Here is an 18,060-nt window from a genome sequence, read left to right as displayed (position 1 = left end):
AATAACAGGGCTGGTATTCAGTTAGACATATTGCACATTACCTCTACAAAGTGCTATACATAAAACCTATAATTTAACTGTTTAAAATGAAATCGCAATAAAGCCCCATTCCAACTGGACAAAATACCCATTAACAACTGACTTGCAGTTATTACCTTGGAAGTGAATATATTGTAAATAAAATCAACAGGGATTTGGACAATTATTCAAATGTATTAACGTACAAAACATTAAATTAATATGCTTTAGCCAAAACTACCAGACTCCAGTCAGAAAACAGTCATTTTACCTTGTGGATCATCGAAACACAGTTAATTCAAACTGGACAGAAACAAAAGAAAACTCATCAAACCCATCTATCTTTTTTTTTGTCTTTCCACTGTTCCAACAATCATAAACTCTGGTTTACTCAAAACAAACCCTTAATTCACAGTTAGATGTAAAAAGAAGCACTTGTTATATGTGCTCTTTGAAGCTACCAGACTCCATTGACAAAAACTTGTAATTTTGGTGGAAAAGGATAATAGAATAAATTGTTTTTGAGGGTTATTCCTGTCTTTCATATATCCCTCTATGTCACCAATCTATCTACTGTGGTAGCAGCAACTACTTCCTGGCATGTCCTCTGCCTTGAAATTTATACGCCAAAATGTATAAATAAAACACCAAGTAGCTTTGTGAGTTTTATGTGGTTTAAAGGACTATTCCGCTTTATTACAGCGTGGGTTTTATTTCATTTATTTGCCATTGCTATTGGTAATAATAACATTATACTGACCAAATTAATTGATCTGTTGTTTCATGTTGACATGGCAAGAAGTTAAAAAGAGCAAGAAACATGAGCAGTCACATGATCATACAGGTTGTAAACAAACAATATATTTAAAGAGCCGCTAAAAACAGTAAAATGATCTGTTGTAAACATCCGTCACAGATAAAACTCTGAATTCCTGCTTGAACTTTGACCTTCCATACAAATGTGAAGCCTTGGTGTCTCCACATTCACAATTTGTGGTGAAAAATCTGTAAATTATCAGTTGAAAGTCTCTCTAAATGGTATTTATAATAGTTTATCTTGTGCTTTATATAAACACAGACGATTGTTTAAGAAAGTTAAATAAAGGACATATAAAGGCCTGTTGGAGTAGACATGAGGCTGGATGTGAAGTGAGTCTATGATGGCTCTGTTTCAGAGCGGTTTTCCTCTGGAGTCTCTTCTCCGTCCGCGGAAAGAGTTATACAGTGAAATCGCTCTGCTCCACGGAGGATGTTTCTGTCTGTCTGTGTTCTTCTCATCCTTAACCTCCTCCACCACCACCTCCTCCACCTCCTCCTCCTCCCCCTCCTTCAGCTGTCCACTCTCTCCCCCTTCACAGCGTTTTTTGGTGCTTTTTACTTAACTCTCCTGTCTCGCTCTCACTTCTCCCGCTCCGTCTTCCTCCCTCTTCTTGATGCTGATGCTCTCTTTGACAAGCCTGTTGTTCTGAAAATATGCTAGTCCTTCATGTGTTAGTGTGTGGTGTTTTTTTTTTCATCCCCGAGGCTAGAGTTGTGTGTGTGTGTGTGTGTGTGTGTGTGTGTGATGGGAGGAAGAGAGGGGGGGTCGAGATTGAAGGATAGATTTCTCACACACGGTGGCCTTGCTTTGTGAAGTAGAAAACACAAGTGGTGTGGATGCCTGTCTGTTCCACTCTGCTGCTGCCCCCCCCCCCTCCTCCTCCTCCTCCTCCTCCTCCACCTCCTCCATCCTTCCCCACGTTGCACACTGTGCCCTTGTCACTCACTATTCCTTTTTTCTCCTTCCCTTTTCTTTTTTCTCAGAGCGGCTGGAGCCAGAGGCCTCGGTGACGGTTTCCATGGGTATTGACTTCAGCGACTCGACACAAGCAGCCAACTTCCAGTTGTGGTGAGACAACCTGACACCCGCTCATATCAAGTCTTTTTTTCTTTTTTTCATCTCCGACCTTCAGTTGTACATCTTTTTCACCACCTCTTTTTTTCTGTCTCCAGCTTCACATCTCCCTCTCGTGTCTCTTTCTCTTACCTTCCATTTGCATCCTCTCAATATATATATATATATATATATATATATATATATATATTTTACTCCTCTCTCATTTGTTCTCCGTGGTAATTCTCTGTGCCGGCACTCCCAGGTGAGACATCAGCCGCGATTGATCCGGGTTCACTGGGATAACAATTATTCCGCCGGTAATCAGCCCTCAGCTCAAATCAACCCGCTGAATGCCATCGGCACCGCCACTCAGCTGATCAATAACCTTATCAGAAAATCTGTTTGGGATGGAAAGGGAGGGGGGAGGGGGGATCAATCCGACCCAAAATGCCTTGCAGACCGCACCGTGTGAATGGCAATCAGAAGAGAAACATTTAATATGGACAGAAACAAAGCATGAATAGACACAAGTGCACAAAACACACGCACACTATGTCACACAACATTGTCCGCTCACTCAGATTAAAATGAATTTAAATTAAAGAACAAAAGTTAACATTCGCCCTTATGCAAGAACAGATTTGTTCTTAAATGTATCTATTTACTTTTGTGTATTTTGTAGGTACAGTAAACATCAATCAACATTTAATCTAAAACCTCAATGTAAATGTGACAGAGTTAGCTTGAGAGCTAATCTTCTTCTGTAGTTTCTTTTTCAGGCTTTTTACAAATCTGTGGACCTAATAGTACCAATACAATGCTACAGCGAGTACTATAATACAACACAATAATTACACAATACAAAAGTAGCAGATATGTGAAAACAATCAGGGTATGAAACGCCAGTAACATTACTAGTGATTGTTTGGTTTGCTTTAAGCCTTCTCTTTAGTTCATGCTTAAAGGTCTTAATTCAATAGGAAGACTGTTTCAGTAATGTTTTTTTTCTAAACTTGCTGTGTCTTTATTGTTCCACAGACTCCCCACTTGTATTTGCACAATGTAAAACCTTTAGGGTGAGTCATTAGCTTTCGTAGGAGTCATATGCAATTAAAATTATTAAAAATATATATACTTTCCATTATGGATCTCCGAAAGTAGAGGACATATCGGAGAGGACGCTTAGCCTTATGTGGTATTATTGAAGCGTTCATTATAGTCATGTAAAGTTCTCAAGAACTTGCATTCATCATGTTTACACAGTTATCTATAGTTAGGATCGTTTGATGCAACCAGATTCCTGCGTTATGTTTGATTTCCTCTAAATATGTTTATTTTCTTTTAATGTCATTTTGCTCCTTCAGCACTAAGGAGGACCAGTTCAATGTCTCCATCCAGCCGGCTGTGGGAGAACTTTTAATGCCCAGCACCATGACGGAGCAAGACTTCAGCAAGGAGCAAGGTGGGTTATGTTTGCATCAATCTCTTGCAGAATAAATATAAAAGAATCTGAATACAAACCTGAATTGTTGCTCTACTAATTCAAAGACTTTAATGCACATGAACTGTTCTGATGTACCATACATGTACATGGCTATTTATACTATAAAATCTTACTGTAAAAGGCAGATTTGCTGCAGTGTTCATTATTTAAAGTTAAATAGCGTATATTGATGCTTTTATTTATTAATTGTGATTAACTAAGTAATTAATTAACTTTTTTTTTTATGTATGTTAATACAATTCTCAAGACTGATGGGTGTCAAATTAAAGAATTATCTACTGTATTTTCCAAAGTTACCTTCATCATTTCTAAAATTTATAGTATTTTGAATAAAGCAAATAAATGCTATATTTTGTTGTTGTTATTATTAGCAAATTCCCAACAATACTATGTCAGTCGATCTCTTCATAAGACATACATTTTTAGAAATATTATTTAAATAATTTCCAACATTTTTTGCACTTTAGTTTTTTAGTAAACGTCACTCAAACAGGAGTAAACAGGAGCATTTGTTGAGGACTATTTTCAGCGGCGGATTAATACACATCAGGCGTTCTAGCAAGTTTTTACAGCAGCGGTCAATGTAGGATTAACTCAAAGTAAACTACAATCTAATATTTGATTTAAATACTTAAATGTTGACAATAGGGAAAATACATCCCCTGACCTATTCTGTAAAGGTGATTTAAATGTTAAATATAAATATAAGATACATTTTTCAGAGCTAATAACTAAAGATGGAGGTTTTAAATCTTTAAATTAGAGTTTCTTATTGTATGCATTGTTCATAAATTCTATTTATACAAGGGAAATAAAATCCTAGGCTGCCTCTAATAAACAGTTCCTCACCATTGTCATTAAATCAAAACGCCTGCCTCTTATAAAGCACTTACTGGTGTTTCCTCCACAAACACACACCTGTGGAGCTCCATAGTGCGGCGGCCATTGAGAGCTGAGAGCGCTCTCGTATCCAGGCCATCAGTGGGCCTTTTTTTTAAGTGCACACTTAATGCTGCTTCTGCCTTAATTAATGTGAATACACCTCGCACTCAGACACAAAACGGAGTGGAACAACTTGCTGCTTTATACCCATTGAGTGAAGTCAATTAATTCTTTCAGTTTACGGGTTTTTCATTATATCCGCCTTCGAGACCTCTTTTATTTCTGCCTAACTTGAGCATATTTATCTCCATTCTTTCTCTCAAATCCTTGTTGGTTACTAAGTGCACATGAACTGGCCATTTGCTTTCAATTGAGAATCTTTTTTCACCAATCTATTTGCATTTATTGATGATTTTTTCTCATTTTAGTTGCCAACTAAATCATTTTTTCTTGTTATTCAGTCCCTAAGATTTTCTTTTTTATATCCATAACACTTTATAGTGATGGTATAAACTAGACACATTTAATCTACCAGAATTAAGCTTCTGTTTGTGCTGATCCCTGTTTTCAACGTTTCGCATCCTTTCAGGTAAGCTCCTGGGCATGAACGAGACCTCGGCAACAGTCACCATGGCAACAGCAAACACCTCCAGCCAGGCCATCAACAAGCAGGTCCTGTCGGTGGCCAACGTAGGAGTGGTTTCATCCACCCAAAACAGCTTCCACAGGTGAGCCGTCCTCATCCAATTCTTCATTTCCAGAAATAATACTGACGCACATGTTCGCTAAAACGTCTCATATTTGCTCTTTGATGTTCTTCTTATGTTTTACTGTCGTATGTTGTTACATCTCAAGAAAATCATGTGTGTGTTATGTCATTAATGCCTACAAATCCAGATCATTTATCCAGATTATTTATGGAAAAATACTGTATAAACAAACAAATACAATTTAAACCTTTTGGGAACAATTGCTCTTTTAGTGCCCAAGATGGTGCTTTGGAGGTTTTGTTTTTTGCAATAAGAATGATCGTAGTGAGTCAGTGTGAAAAACAGACAAGCTGCGTCATTTGTAGTTGATAAAAGTCACAATATATCACAATATATGTTCGCAATACCCCCAACTAAAGTCACAATAAGATTGTATTGTGACTTTCCACCCCTAATGTTATGTTTAGTAAAGGATGACCTCTGAGCGAGACGAAGGTCCTGAAAGATACATAAACACAATTTCTTTAATGTTCTTTTATGAACCATAATACTGACTGATCAGTATGCATTGTTCTTCATTCTCATCTTAGACCTTTGGGTTATCAGATAAATCCTAAAGATTTTCTGGCGAAAGGTCTTGACCGATGCATTTAAACATTTTCTTTCATGTTCTTTCTGTGTTGTTTTAAGAGCATGAATAGGTCTTTCATGTCAATTTAAAATCTTAGAGAATATGTATGTTTGTTTCCTAGTAAGAACCCCTCTCTCCACAGCTCTGTAATATTTTTATAATGTTTTAAGGTTTTTCGTCCATCTGTCCGTCCCATTCTTAATGCAATATCTTGGGAATTTCTTCAAATATGACACACATGGACTCAAAGATGAACTGTTTAGAACTTGAAGGTCAAAGGTCACTGATACGTCACAAAACACGTTTGTTTTTTTGGTCATAACTCAAGAATTCTTATGCTTATTTACACTATCTTATCTGATAAAAATGATGACTTATTAGACAGAAATTGATGTAAACTGCAACTCGATTAGGGGGTGGAGGCACACAAGTCATGAGGTGGTATTTCTAGATTTTTTTATATGAATAATAGAAAACATGCCCGTTACCATAGTGTTTTACAGTGTGTGCGTGGGGGAGTGAAGGTGCCTCACACAGACATGCCAGGGGAATGCCCTGAGAAGCCTGGCTGTGTAATTGGTGTACACAGAGTGTGCTAATGAGCTTCCTCCTCTGTCACGCACACCCGAACACCTGATAGATAATTACACCTCCCTCTCTCCCTCTGTTTCCTGCTCTGTCTCTCTCTTTTTCACCTCCCCCATCTGCCTCACCCTCGGCACCGCCGTCTCTCTTTCACTTCCTCTTTGTCCCTCACTCCATCCCTCTCCGTCCCCGTTTTCCGTCGTTTTAGGAATAGAGGAAACATGTAGGAATAGGTAAGGGGACAGGGAGGAAGTCGGGGGGGAGGTAGAATAAGAGGGAGACAGCAGCACAAGGACACAGAGAGCTGAAACGAGTGAGTGGAAATCAATGCTGGCCAGCGGGAGAGGCCCGCGTCCAATAAAGCCCATACTTCATTCAGAATAACCGATAGCTCAAATGACGCCTCGCCATCAATCTCCCCTCCTGCCTCTGTGACGGCTAAAGAGGAAGACGGTCGCCCAGCGTTGCCACCGTGGTCTCAGAATAACCAGGACACTGTCTTCCACAGTGTCGGCTGGTGATGACTCCGTCCGTAGGAGGTCCATTTATTAGAGATGATGGAAGAAAAAAACGTAGCAGGCAGGTCTGACAGCCTCGTGTTTGAGAAGCAAAGATCTCTAAATCTGTCCGTTTATGCTCTTGATTTGGTGCCAGTGAGTGCACATGTTCAAAACATTAAAAATACGATAATTATAGTGTTAAGATTAGAGCTCCTATCATTATTTGATTAGTCAATAAAGTAAATCTGCAACAGATTTGCTCATCTATAAATCGTTTAAGGTATTTTAAAAGCAAAAAAGCCACAGAAAATCTCTGGTTTTAGCCTTTTTAATGTGAATATTTTCTGGTTTTCGTACTTTTGTGTTACAGTAAATTGATTATCTGTGGGTTTTGGACTGTAGGTCGGACAAAATAAGTCATGAAAATGTCACCACAAGCTGTTATGATGGGCAATAAGAGAGTTATTTTGTTAGTTTTCCATTTGTTTCATAACTTCAGACCAAAGAAAAAAAGAAGAACACTACTTTAGGCTTTATTTACACTACCTTTTCCTCACCTTGCATCCCAACTTTGGATCCTAAACAAGTCTTTGAAAACAAGAGTGTTTTATTTTCATTTTTGGTTATTCTGTTGATTATTTTTATGATTAATGTTGGAAAAACATTTTAAAAAATGACCAACAAAGGTTCCCTTCTTAAAATGTCCAAATCATCCAAAATATTAATCTATAATCTTGCAAAACAGAGAAGAGCAACAAATCGTCACATTTAAGCAGCTGCAACCAGACAATATTTACTCTTTCTTGCTTGATAAATGACTTAAACAATTAATTGTTGTTGATTAAATTTCTGCCAGTCGGTAATTTCAGTCATGGTGTTTTTTCTGTGTGTTGCTGCTGTGCATACTTTGAATAACACACAGAGCACAGAGTGATCGATCCGAGCGGATGCACCCACTGAGAGCTTATTGTGGAGGTCACTCGGCATTAAACGTGATGAGTGACCTTCTCTTTCTCCTCTGATCTCCGCCGGAGAGAAAGCGCACCTCTAATCCGGCGTAAAACCCCCACAAAGTATCCGACCCTCGGAGGAGTGAGAGTTTGGCTTAAATGTAGAAATATCGGATTCAGTTTGAATGACACAGTTCACGACACACACGTTGCGTGCAGCGCGTTGAAACCGACCTCAGGCACTTTGTGGGATATAGATTGGAGTATTAGAGATAAAACAAAGTTCTGTTTAACAAAAGCAACAGCCTCTGCATCCCTGCACTCCTCTTGTTTATCAGCAGGGTGCAGCACTGCTTTTCACAAACAGGCGTCGAGGCCGAGAGGAGAGGGAGGGGGAGGAGGGGATGTGTTTGGGGGGGGGGTGATGCCACTGAAACACAGAAATTGATTGCTGGAAAGGAGGATGGCAATAAATCAAGCAGGAAAGCAAATGTAGAAAACGCTGTTCTTGTTTATGTCTAAACAGGCGGAATAGAATAAATGTGCTCTATTTTTCAGTCCGTTTGAAAGCAAATTTGATCGAATTTTGCATGCATTGCCAATCCCTCTGGTTAGAGCCTAATTTAAGAAAGAAAAAACATGAACCCCTTGATTTATAAGCTATGCTTTCTCTTTGCTTTACACTTTGATATAATTAAATTATGTTTCTCAAAACACTAGATTTTCCCCCTTTTTTTTTTGGTGAAGTTGAATTCTTGTTCCTATTTAACATTTAATTGAGTATCATTTATAATGTGACTAATTAAACATCTGCTCTTTTTATTATGCGTCTCTTCAGCAGACAGTGTTGCTTATGATCTTCTCTTCAGATGATACAAAGAGTTCACTCAAAGACGCAACAATTACACGTTGAGTTCTCGTCTCCCGTCTTATCTCCCATCATCCTCTGCAGTCTGTTCGTCCTCTCCTTCCTCCCCGTCGAGTGCGGTTGCTGCATTTCGAACCGTATGGCCGAGGCTCTGGAGATGCGTGGAGGGTTCCTGGTTTCTAATTGGGGCTAATAGCTCTGGCCATCTGCCTGGTGTTGGGCTCTGGTCTGGGCTCACTGACCACTCTCAGCTGAAGGACACTTGTCCACCTGGTCGAAACACCAGGATGGAACAGTGATACCTCACATTCTGGCCTCAGCCTTTCTGAGCTCCTGATTTCTGTAGAAACATCATGCACCAATCATTGTTCCCGAGTCAAAGCGGGTTGAGTGTTTACTTTAGATGCAGAGGGCTCGTGTACTCTCTGCGGGGGTTAAGTCCTGCATTCTCGGTTGCAGAAAAAAATCCTCTGCGTCTTCCTCCGCTGTGAGGGTGAATGTAAAGGTGAAAGCCCACTTTGTGTTAGCGATAGCCGGGTGGAGAGGAGAGAGGCAGATGGCCCAAACACTGAGGCTCTCTGCACTGAGGAGAATCGCAGATAATTGGAGAGCGATGCTTAGCCGCAGCTCCCGCCGATCGATGCCAATCCGCCCGCTCTAAGTCCAGGGGTTATGCTTTGCTTTTTCTTTCCATACACCGCAATTAATCCAGTGTTTAGCCCAGTGTGTGAAGAGTGCAGGGGAATACCAATGACCCGTTTAAGGCCCCGCTTGTCCTTAATCTGTCACCTTCTAGTCCCTAAAAAAATGCACGGATGTTGTGTTGTAGATCTGCAAAGCGAGAATATTCCAAGAAAATGCGCCCAACAACAACCAAAACACGCTGTTGTTTCTTTTTCACTTGGCTCCTATGAACAAAAAGCCCAGAGCGGCGTCTCCTGAGACGGAATGAAAGCAGCCTCGGGGTAGTGTTAACCGGCCGAGTAAATGATAGATTTATATCCTAAATCCATTAGCAAAGCCACAGGGACCGTATAGACACCTTTAAGCTGCTGACAGCCTGGGGGGGGGCAGAGAGAACCGGATGTTTCCATGTCGTGTTTTCATGTTTGGGAATAAAACATTCTCGCATAAATAGGATTATTTTGTTTTGTTGTGTTAAGAAGTTGGAGCGAACTACGACAGATTACACGTCTTTTAATTCCACCGCAATTATAACATTTGGATTTAATATACGACCCCTGAATTATTTAAAGAAGCAGAGAGGTTGCTGTTTTTCCAGAGAAATTAATCCCCCCTTCTTCATGAATGGCTTGTGTGTCCTGCTGAAGTGGCTAATATTTTAATTAAGCCTGAGGAGGACTCTCTCTCTCCTCCCTGAGAGCTCCCTGATAAACTCCCTCTCCTCTGTTGATGGTAATTTAGCAGCTCCCCAGAGACGCAGCCAGACACACATGGGTTTGTGAGCCCGTTTCATTGTGTGTGTGTGTGTGCATGACACACCCCCCCCCCCCACCCACCCACCCAACCCTCTTTAAAGTGTGTGTGCTAATTGGTGGACGTGCTAGCCGCTCCTGCCGCGCAGCACGCCGTTCTGCCCACAGGCCGACCTGCCATGGAAGGGGTGTGAGGGGGGCTCTTCACAGGCTTTAGTCAGGCCTAAGTGGGGCTCTTTGTGGGCTGTTTGTCAGGCCTAAGCAGGCGGCCACGGGGGGTCTTTGTTGCCGAGATGTAGTGCTAAATGGAGGCAGATGGCTGGGAGTTGGCCACGTGAGGTATAGGGGGGGGTTCTGCTCGGCTCCGTCGCTCCTCAAAGAGGGTCACACCGGGTCATAGCCCCTGTCTGCCTCTTGTTAGCGCTCTCAATGGGGACCATGTGTGCCCACATTTGCCCCCCCAGTCTGCTGGGACGGTATCCAAGGAGACGGTGGACCAAGAATCCTCCCGATGGTCCGGAGGGAGCCGGTGGGATGGGGGACTGGGAGGTGGACGGGGGGGGTTGTCCCTTCATACTGGTCCAGAGGCTTCCCACACACTCGTAGACCGCCACAGTCCATAAAAAACGGGTTAAATGCAGTTTGACTGACATGGGGGGCGTGTCCCGGCCCTCATGGCTCTTTAGTCGGCTGGAATAATGGACTGTCTGTTGATCCGCGCTCTGTTTCTCCTGTCACATCGTTCTCCCTCTTTGTCTCACTCACTCATTTAGAGTGATTACGAGGTGTGAGGTGTTGGAGAATTTTGTTACGTGAGGATTTATGGGTAATGTGAGTTAAGTGTGCATGCTGGGATACACATTATATCTCTTTTCTTTTTCTTCTTTATTTTTATGGAGCCTCGTGTTAACTGTTTATTGATGTAACAGTCAACCTTTGGGGTCATATCCAGGTGTTTTATGTGGAAATGTTTTGATATGCTGTATAACAGGAATAGAAATATAATTAAATATAAATGTATAATAGAAATAATGAAGTGGGCTTAGTTAAGTGTATAAATGATAATAATACAATGTAAATAGTGTAAACACTTGAGACCAACAGGCCCCATCATCCTGCCCAGCAATGAGCGATTGTTGAAATATGTTTATTCGTTTTCATAAAGCTGTTTGAAAACTTCAACAGAGGTGAACCCAGAAACCTTTTTCACTTCTTTTTTTTGCAGATATTCAAAAATATAAGATTTGTTTGACAGGTGGATGGAAACGTTCAGTATCTATTAAGAAATTGGGATCAGTTCTTTGTCTGTTGTTGTGTTTCTTGAATAGTTTTGTCACCTTTGCGTTAATCCAAATACAAAAGAACATATCTATAATCGAATAGTCCTTTTTAGGAAGGTTCCTAACTGAATTAAATGACCTGGATGTATCAAGGTGGAAGCCATGATAGGAGCTGCTCGTATCCTCTAGATGCCGAGGAAAGGTGCTTCACTGCATCCTTTCCTATCTCCTTTAGCATCGGATACTCTGGACCACCTTCACGAAAGCAAAGTTACTGGAAGGAACTCTCATTTTCTGTTGATTTTGGCGGCACCTGACAACAAAGTGGTATTGTTTCTGAGCACCAGAGTCCGTTTAGGAAACCTCTCATTTTACAGTCTGCTCCGCTCAGTCCTGGTTCTGGTTCTCCAGTGCCTCCCTTCCCTCCAGCGGGCTCAGCAATACGGCCTGGGTCTCCACTGGATCTGGGTCTGTCCACATTGGACTGGTCTCCACTGGATCTGAGTTGAAGGAGTTTTCTTATCCGAGAAGAAGCATCAACAATAACTGTATAGAAATATCCAGGTTTCCCGCTGGGGGCTTTGTTTACTTATGAAGGTCATAAAGGGGCCTCCATGGGGACTACTTCTTTGGTAGAAAGTAGTTCCGTGTAAAACAGTGTGTGAGCCCTCCCTTTAACTCTCAGTATCAGCCTGTCTTCGTGGTTTTGAGACGCTGACCCTCGTCCTCTTCCTCACCTGCAGGTTTGCCGGTCGGACGGTCAGCAGTGGAGCTCTGGTCCTGGTCTCTCTGGAGCTGAAGGAGTCCTCCGCCGCCCTGCTCACCATCAGCACAGAGAAGAGCGTCATGGCCTCCATGTTGCTCCGAGACCTCAAACAAGCCCTCGCCCAGGCGTAGAGATCCTCCCTCCCCCCTCCTCCCTCCCCATCCTCCCTTTAGTAAAGGTAAAGGGGAGCCACACTCCATTAGAGAGTTCACATATTTTATCTCCGTGGTTGAGGACAATTCTGGCACTTTTATCAAAAATGCAGAAACCAAAAAAGTAGATTTTGATCTGTCACTCACAGAGAATTAAATTAATACAATAAAAGAGTTTATTATGTTTATGGTCTGTGGTTTTTGGAAAGGATTGTCCTGAATCACACGATAACTTTGTGAAAGTCTTCATATAAAGTGTTGATCCCCTTTAAAACACACACAGAAGGCATCAAAGAACTGATTTTAAAACGTGACCTTCACCTTCTCCTCCAATCATCTCAAACCAGTTGGTCATTAACCTCTACGGTTACTATTTAAAATTTCACACCATCTCTGGTTTTGACCAAACATTAATATGTACAAACAGTTGTACCTCATTTTTTAGGAGAAAGATTATATCGCTGCCTCACTCACGTCCGACTGTATGGAGCCACTTTGTTTCTAGTGCCAAGAAGAAGAAGATAAAAGGAGGATTCCACCATGAAATGAAGACCTACATGACAAACACAAACGAGCCTCTGTCCCTGATGTAGTTTTACATTCCAACCTTTACACTGCCCCCCCCACCCCCACCCAACAACGTTTGTTAAAGTGCCTTCTACGTGAGAATAATGTTATTTAGAAAACCAAACATATATGTTAGACTTAAATCAACAAGGTCTTTTTATTTGTACCGATTTGCCTGAACAATAAAAAGTGAATTTATTAAAACAAATCAATATTTGTCTGCATATATATATTTTACCTGACGGTGTCTCCAACATGCTCTGATACTTTGGGGTCGTTTACATGAACGTGGCTGAAACACGACATCGTTAATGATGACCTCTGCTAATTGGCGGCTGAATACATCATGATTTTAATGCATCTGTTTCTCTACCTTCTGACAGATTCTGGAATAGAAACTTCCACCACAACTTTTCAAGTAGAAATCTTTTTTATGCAGTGGACCGAATATTTTTTGTCATCCAGATGTTGACAAGACTCTTCAGGACAGTTTTGTTAAATGACCTTCTCATTTTTACCAACAACTGCCAAATATATGTTTCAAATACTGGGCTCTGTGATTAATGTAGCATAATACAATACATGGAAAATGGGAAAAATGATATCAGAATCAGCTTTATTGGCTCCGGTTTCTTACGCTCACCAATACAGAGAAACAGACAAATAGAAAATAAAAAAATACAAGGAGATCCAAGAGGTCAAAGGTTAAACATTTAACTATTATGTACAACATGTAAATAAGAAATGCGGAAGTATATACATGAACACAAAAAACAATGACAATGAAATGTAGTGTGCAAGCTGCTAGAATAAATATGTGACGGTTGTGACAGGATATTTTATGAACATGAGGAAGGTGAGATGTTTGTATGTCATTTAGAATTAAGAAATTTGAATTTAAAGTTACCTGCCCAAAATAACAGCCCCTAAAACAAAAAGTTTAAAAATCAGTTTTATTCTTCAAAGACTTAAAACACACAGAAAAAACAAAACACATTAAAAACATAAAGGTTTGCGTTTTCACCGTGACTGTAAAGACACCTTGAATCTGCTCACCCTGCTATAAACTAGTAACATTAATATTTAAAAGAGACTCATAACTCATACAGAGCTGGTATCAAGAGTTTACACAGTACAGCAAAGTAGGATTGTTTCTGAGCTGCAAACACAAATGCATATCCAAAAGTGTGTTGTATCTTTGTAGATTTATTCAGAGTTAATAGAAGATGTATGAGGACTTTGTGCAGCCTTTTTATAGCAGACTAAAGCGCCGATCCTCCTCCTAAAGACAGCCCTGCTTAGTTTCCCGTGGTGGACTAAACTTGTGCTGATGTGTTTGTTGTGTTGTTGTGTGTTGTGTGTTGTTGTGTGTTGCGGCTCTCGGAGGCCGGCGCCGTGCTGTGCTTTGCGTCTGGCTGTCTTTTCCGGCTCATAAATAGCGTCTCTCTCTGAGGGCCGCGGTGAACACCTGTTAGCTCATCTGTCACCGCCGCTCCACTCGCATCCATCACCTCTCCCTCTGTACTCATTCCCTCAGCCAGCTGTTCCCATTACACACACACACACACACACATCATACAGATCCACGGCCACATGGAAGGTTTTCAAACTTATTTACACATTTTAAAAGATACTTCACAAATGGAGAAAGAAAACGCCTACACTCAAACTGTTTCACTATTTAGAGGCTTTGATACAGAAAAACATCTGGACTCTGCAGAAGCAAACCTTTGTCACATTTCCTACATTAAAATAATCCAATAACAGAAGACAGATGCTGATGTTTAACAGGTATAATGTTTACCGTCTAATGGCCTTTACACATCGAGGCTGAGACCAATAAACAAAAAGAAAAAAGAACATTTTCAGCAAAATATTTCGCACGTTCTCTACATTTCTTTAAGCTTGCGACACATTTTTTGATTAAAAAGTTTGATTAAATTCGTGCAGGCAGAAAACCAGTTGAGGTAAACTGTTCTCCAATCCTGAAAAACTGTAAGATATTTACCGAAAGAGTTTCCTTTCGGCAAAATTCTTGCAGCAGGCAGTGAAAGTGTTCGAAAAATAGTCAACATTTCTGCTATGAAAAAGGTGTCCAATACTTTATGACCAAATACCTGCAGAGCTAACCTAAAAACTAAGTAAAACAAAAAAATCAGCCTGTTGTTCTTCGTGCTTAGTGCAAATTAGCAAAATGTTATGATCCTATCACCCTAAACTAAGCAAACACTATACCAGCTAAACATCATCATGTTAGCATGTTAGCATGCTGATGTTAGCATTCAGCTGTACGGCCTCACAGAGCCTTGAGCCCGGCTGTAAGTCTGGTTTTATCGTCAAGTTTTAAAGTATAGATCAAAAAAAAAGAGTTTAAACGAACTCAACATAAGGGTGTCCTCATGCCGATGGATGCACAAGGCTGTGTGTGTGTGTGTGTGTGTGTGTGTGTGTGTGTGTGTGTGTGTGTGTGTGTGTGTGTGTGTGTGTGTGTGTGTTCGTGATCCATCTCCCGCCGTTGGCACCTGCTATAATAGGCTCTGGGGAGGGAATGGGAGAACGGAGGGTGCTGCTGCCTCTCTCCCCCTTCACCTCACCCAGTGACAGCTTGATTTCTTTCCCTCTCTGGGCTGCAGCACAGCGACATGATGGGCCTGTTCAGCTGGTCTTATGTTTGAGGGGAGTAGAGGGAGTGGGGGGGTAAAAGTAGAGGATCCCCAGCTGAGGAAACGCCTGTCTGACCTTAACACTGAGAGCAACTTCTCATTAGCACCTCGTTCATCTGACATACAGACTCAGACACCCAAGGTCTCACTGATAAGTTATGGATTTACTCACTTTATTAGGAAGAATTTATATTTGCTTTCAACCACAATGTCGTGGCCTGGAGGGCAAAACAACGGTCGGTTTTCCTCCTGTTTCAAGCCACGGATATTTGAATTAGCTCTTAAGTGAAGAAAAACTAAGATATCAGATCAAACTGCAGGTTTTGGGAACGTGAAGTCAGTGGAAACTATGAATAGTTACACATTCAAAGTGCTGTTAATGACTCATGCTATGTTTGTCACATGACCTCACACTAATCAACCAGGTTATTATGTAGATAACACAACAAGATATCCTCTCCAGTATTAAATCAGAGGCCTGCTTGTCTGCTGTAAACAACTATATGTCACTTCATTTCCTGCTCCTAAAGGTTGTTCAAAGAGAAGTGACATGTTTTTTGTAGGTCATCACACTCTTTCCCTCGACAAAAAGCCAAAGGTGTTTGTATTTTGGATTTCTGCAGAAATAATCTCTGTGGCAAACAAACGTTTATGATCAGCAAGATAGTCTTCACATATTTAGTTTACTTCTCTTCTTCCGTTTTCTTTCTCTCATCTTAGTCACCGTCTTGTTATTGCCTTCCTTCTGGCTTCCATTACAATTTTAGGTACATTTTGGTCTCTGATAACTAGTTTCAGTTAAGATCTGTTGATGGACAGATGAACTAAATATCAAAACCTATTACACTCTTAATTTGCAACAATGCAACGCTGCCTTAAGTCTTTTCTGGCGGATGCAGAAACCATAATTCATGTCTCTGTTACATTCATAGTTGTTCGGAGCTAGAATTTAGACTAGAAGTCGGACATTTAACCAATTTCTTCTTCAACTTCCTGTGGTTTTGGCCCATTATTCTTTCTCACTGTTTTTCTTTCAACCAAAATAATGTTTTTTTTCTAAATCCGAATTGAGAGTCTGAGGTCAAAGGTTCCTGCACAGATTTTAACGTTTTCATTAGTAACATTGACTTGTTAAATAGTCCGTTTATCCAATTCCACATACAACCAAAACATATTTTCTCACATGCCTCCTCGTGGTGTCATGCAGATGTTCAGGGACTATTTCTTTGGTGAGAAAATATGCATTTTATTGAGATTAATCATGTAGGTGTTTCTAGAAAACTAACTTGAGTGTACTGGCACTTTAAGACAGTTTGACCAAACAAAAAGAAAAATGTATAATTCGTCTCTCCACTTCAACGCAAACTGATTCCTCTCCTAACACGGACTGTTTAAGGCTAATAAATAGATCACAGATTCTGCAGCTGATCATTTCACAAGTAGAACACAGAATGATGTTCCCTCCACGAGCTCAACCAGCCTCACTCAGAACCCAGACTGGTGAGGTAATGTGAAGATGCACGACATCCGAGGAGAAAAGGTGTCATATCCACACAAATACAATCTCTTCCCCTCCAAACAATCAGTGAGTAACTCCAGCAGACCCGTGGGAACAGTAATTGTGGTGATAATGCTTAAATTGATGCTTCACAGCTATTCTTGTTTCTCCTGTATTTGTAATTAGATTTTTTTTTTTCTTTCTTCCTCCACCGAAGTTTCTTTTTTAAATGCTTCTTCGGAGCACGGAGACTAATGACTCCATGTTTCCCCACTGAAATGTTCAATCAGCGGCTCATTAGAGGGACGGACACATTTGGATCTGCTGATTTGATTTTTCACTTTCCTTTTTTTTTTTTTTTTGGTGTCCCACATTTATCAATCTGCAGTCCGGAGGAGATGAAGGGTTATCTGGCACACGAAAAACTTGTATATATGGAGCTCTGAGTAAACATTTCCTCAGCCACAACAGAATATTATCAATCTTGAGATGATAAGTAATGTTTTGCAATAATAATGCATGAATAATGAGCTTTTAATGTAGCATTACAGACTCTTGTGCACTGAAAGAGCAAAAGGAAAGAAAAATAAATCACTCCAGATCCTTTAAGAGGCTTTCATTGCTTTGTTTACCTTCCATTTTTGTGTCCCCCCCCCCCCCCCTTTTTTTTTTTAAAGAGGCCATCTTGCAGGTGCATCCAACAATTGACTCATGCTTGTGTTTCTCCCAAAGCGAAAGCACAAAAGAGCATTTATGTGCACCACCCACCCACCAGCCTTTAATTAGCATTTGACTGCACTTTAAAAGGAAAACACTCAAGTGCATTAAAAAGTGATCACGCAGTCAAAATTAATAGTGACTAGGCGGTAAAAAAAAAAAAGCTGCACACATCCTGTTCTGCTGTGATTTATTTGTGATACAGATGCAGAGCTGTCGATGTGGTTTAAAACGAGTTAATGCAAGTTAATAAGTTAAAAGGGGTGAGGAGGAGGTGAGGAGGAGGTGAGTGCTGCTAAAGTGCTCCGTCGGCCCATAAAGCCTCGCACTAAAACACACTCCCTCTGATATAGTGGTGTATTAGTGGTACAAAAAAAAAAAGGACACATAAACCACAGTGATTCACGCACACAAAAGCCCCCCCTCGCCAAACTCTCAAGACGCTCCTAATGAAGAC

General features: G+C 40.7%; 1 protein-coding gene across 1 annotated transcript in view; it reads left to right on the top strand.

The window, feature by feature from the left end:
• Positions 1–12,913, top strand: part of ap3b1a (adaptor related protein complex 3 subunit beta 1a) — a 54,978-nt gene extending 42,065 nt beyond the window's left edge. The window contains exons 24-27 of the mRNA XM_054612183.1: positions 1,822–1,906; positions 3,259–3,356; positions 4,870–5,008; positions 11,984–12,913. Coding sequence (XP_054468158.1) covers positions 1,822–1,906; positions 3,259–3,356; positions 4,870–5,008; positions 11,984–12,137 — 476 coding nt within the window. The 3' untranslated portion in view covers positions 12,138–12,913. The remainder of the gene's footprint in view (positions 1–1,821; positions 1,907–3,258; positions 3,357–4,869; positions 5,009–11,983) is intronic.
• The last annotated feature ends 5,147 nt before the right edge of the window (positions 12,914–18,060 follow it).

This window comes from Anoplopoma fimbria, chromosome 14, assembly GCF_027596085.1.
Source record: "Anoplopoma fimbria isolate UVic2021 breed Golden Eagle Sablefish chromosome 14, Afim_UVic_2022, whole genome shotgun sequence".
NCBI classification, from domain to species: domain Eukaryota; kingdom Metazoa; phylum Chordata; class Actinopteri; order Perciformes; family Anoplopomatidae; genus Anoplopoma; species Anoplopoma fimbria.
Note: the sequence above shows the minus strand (reverse complement) of the source record. Positions and strands in the feature narration are given on the sequence as shown.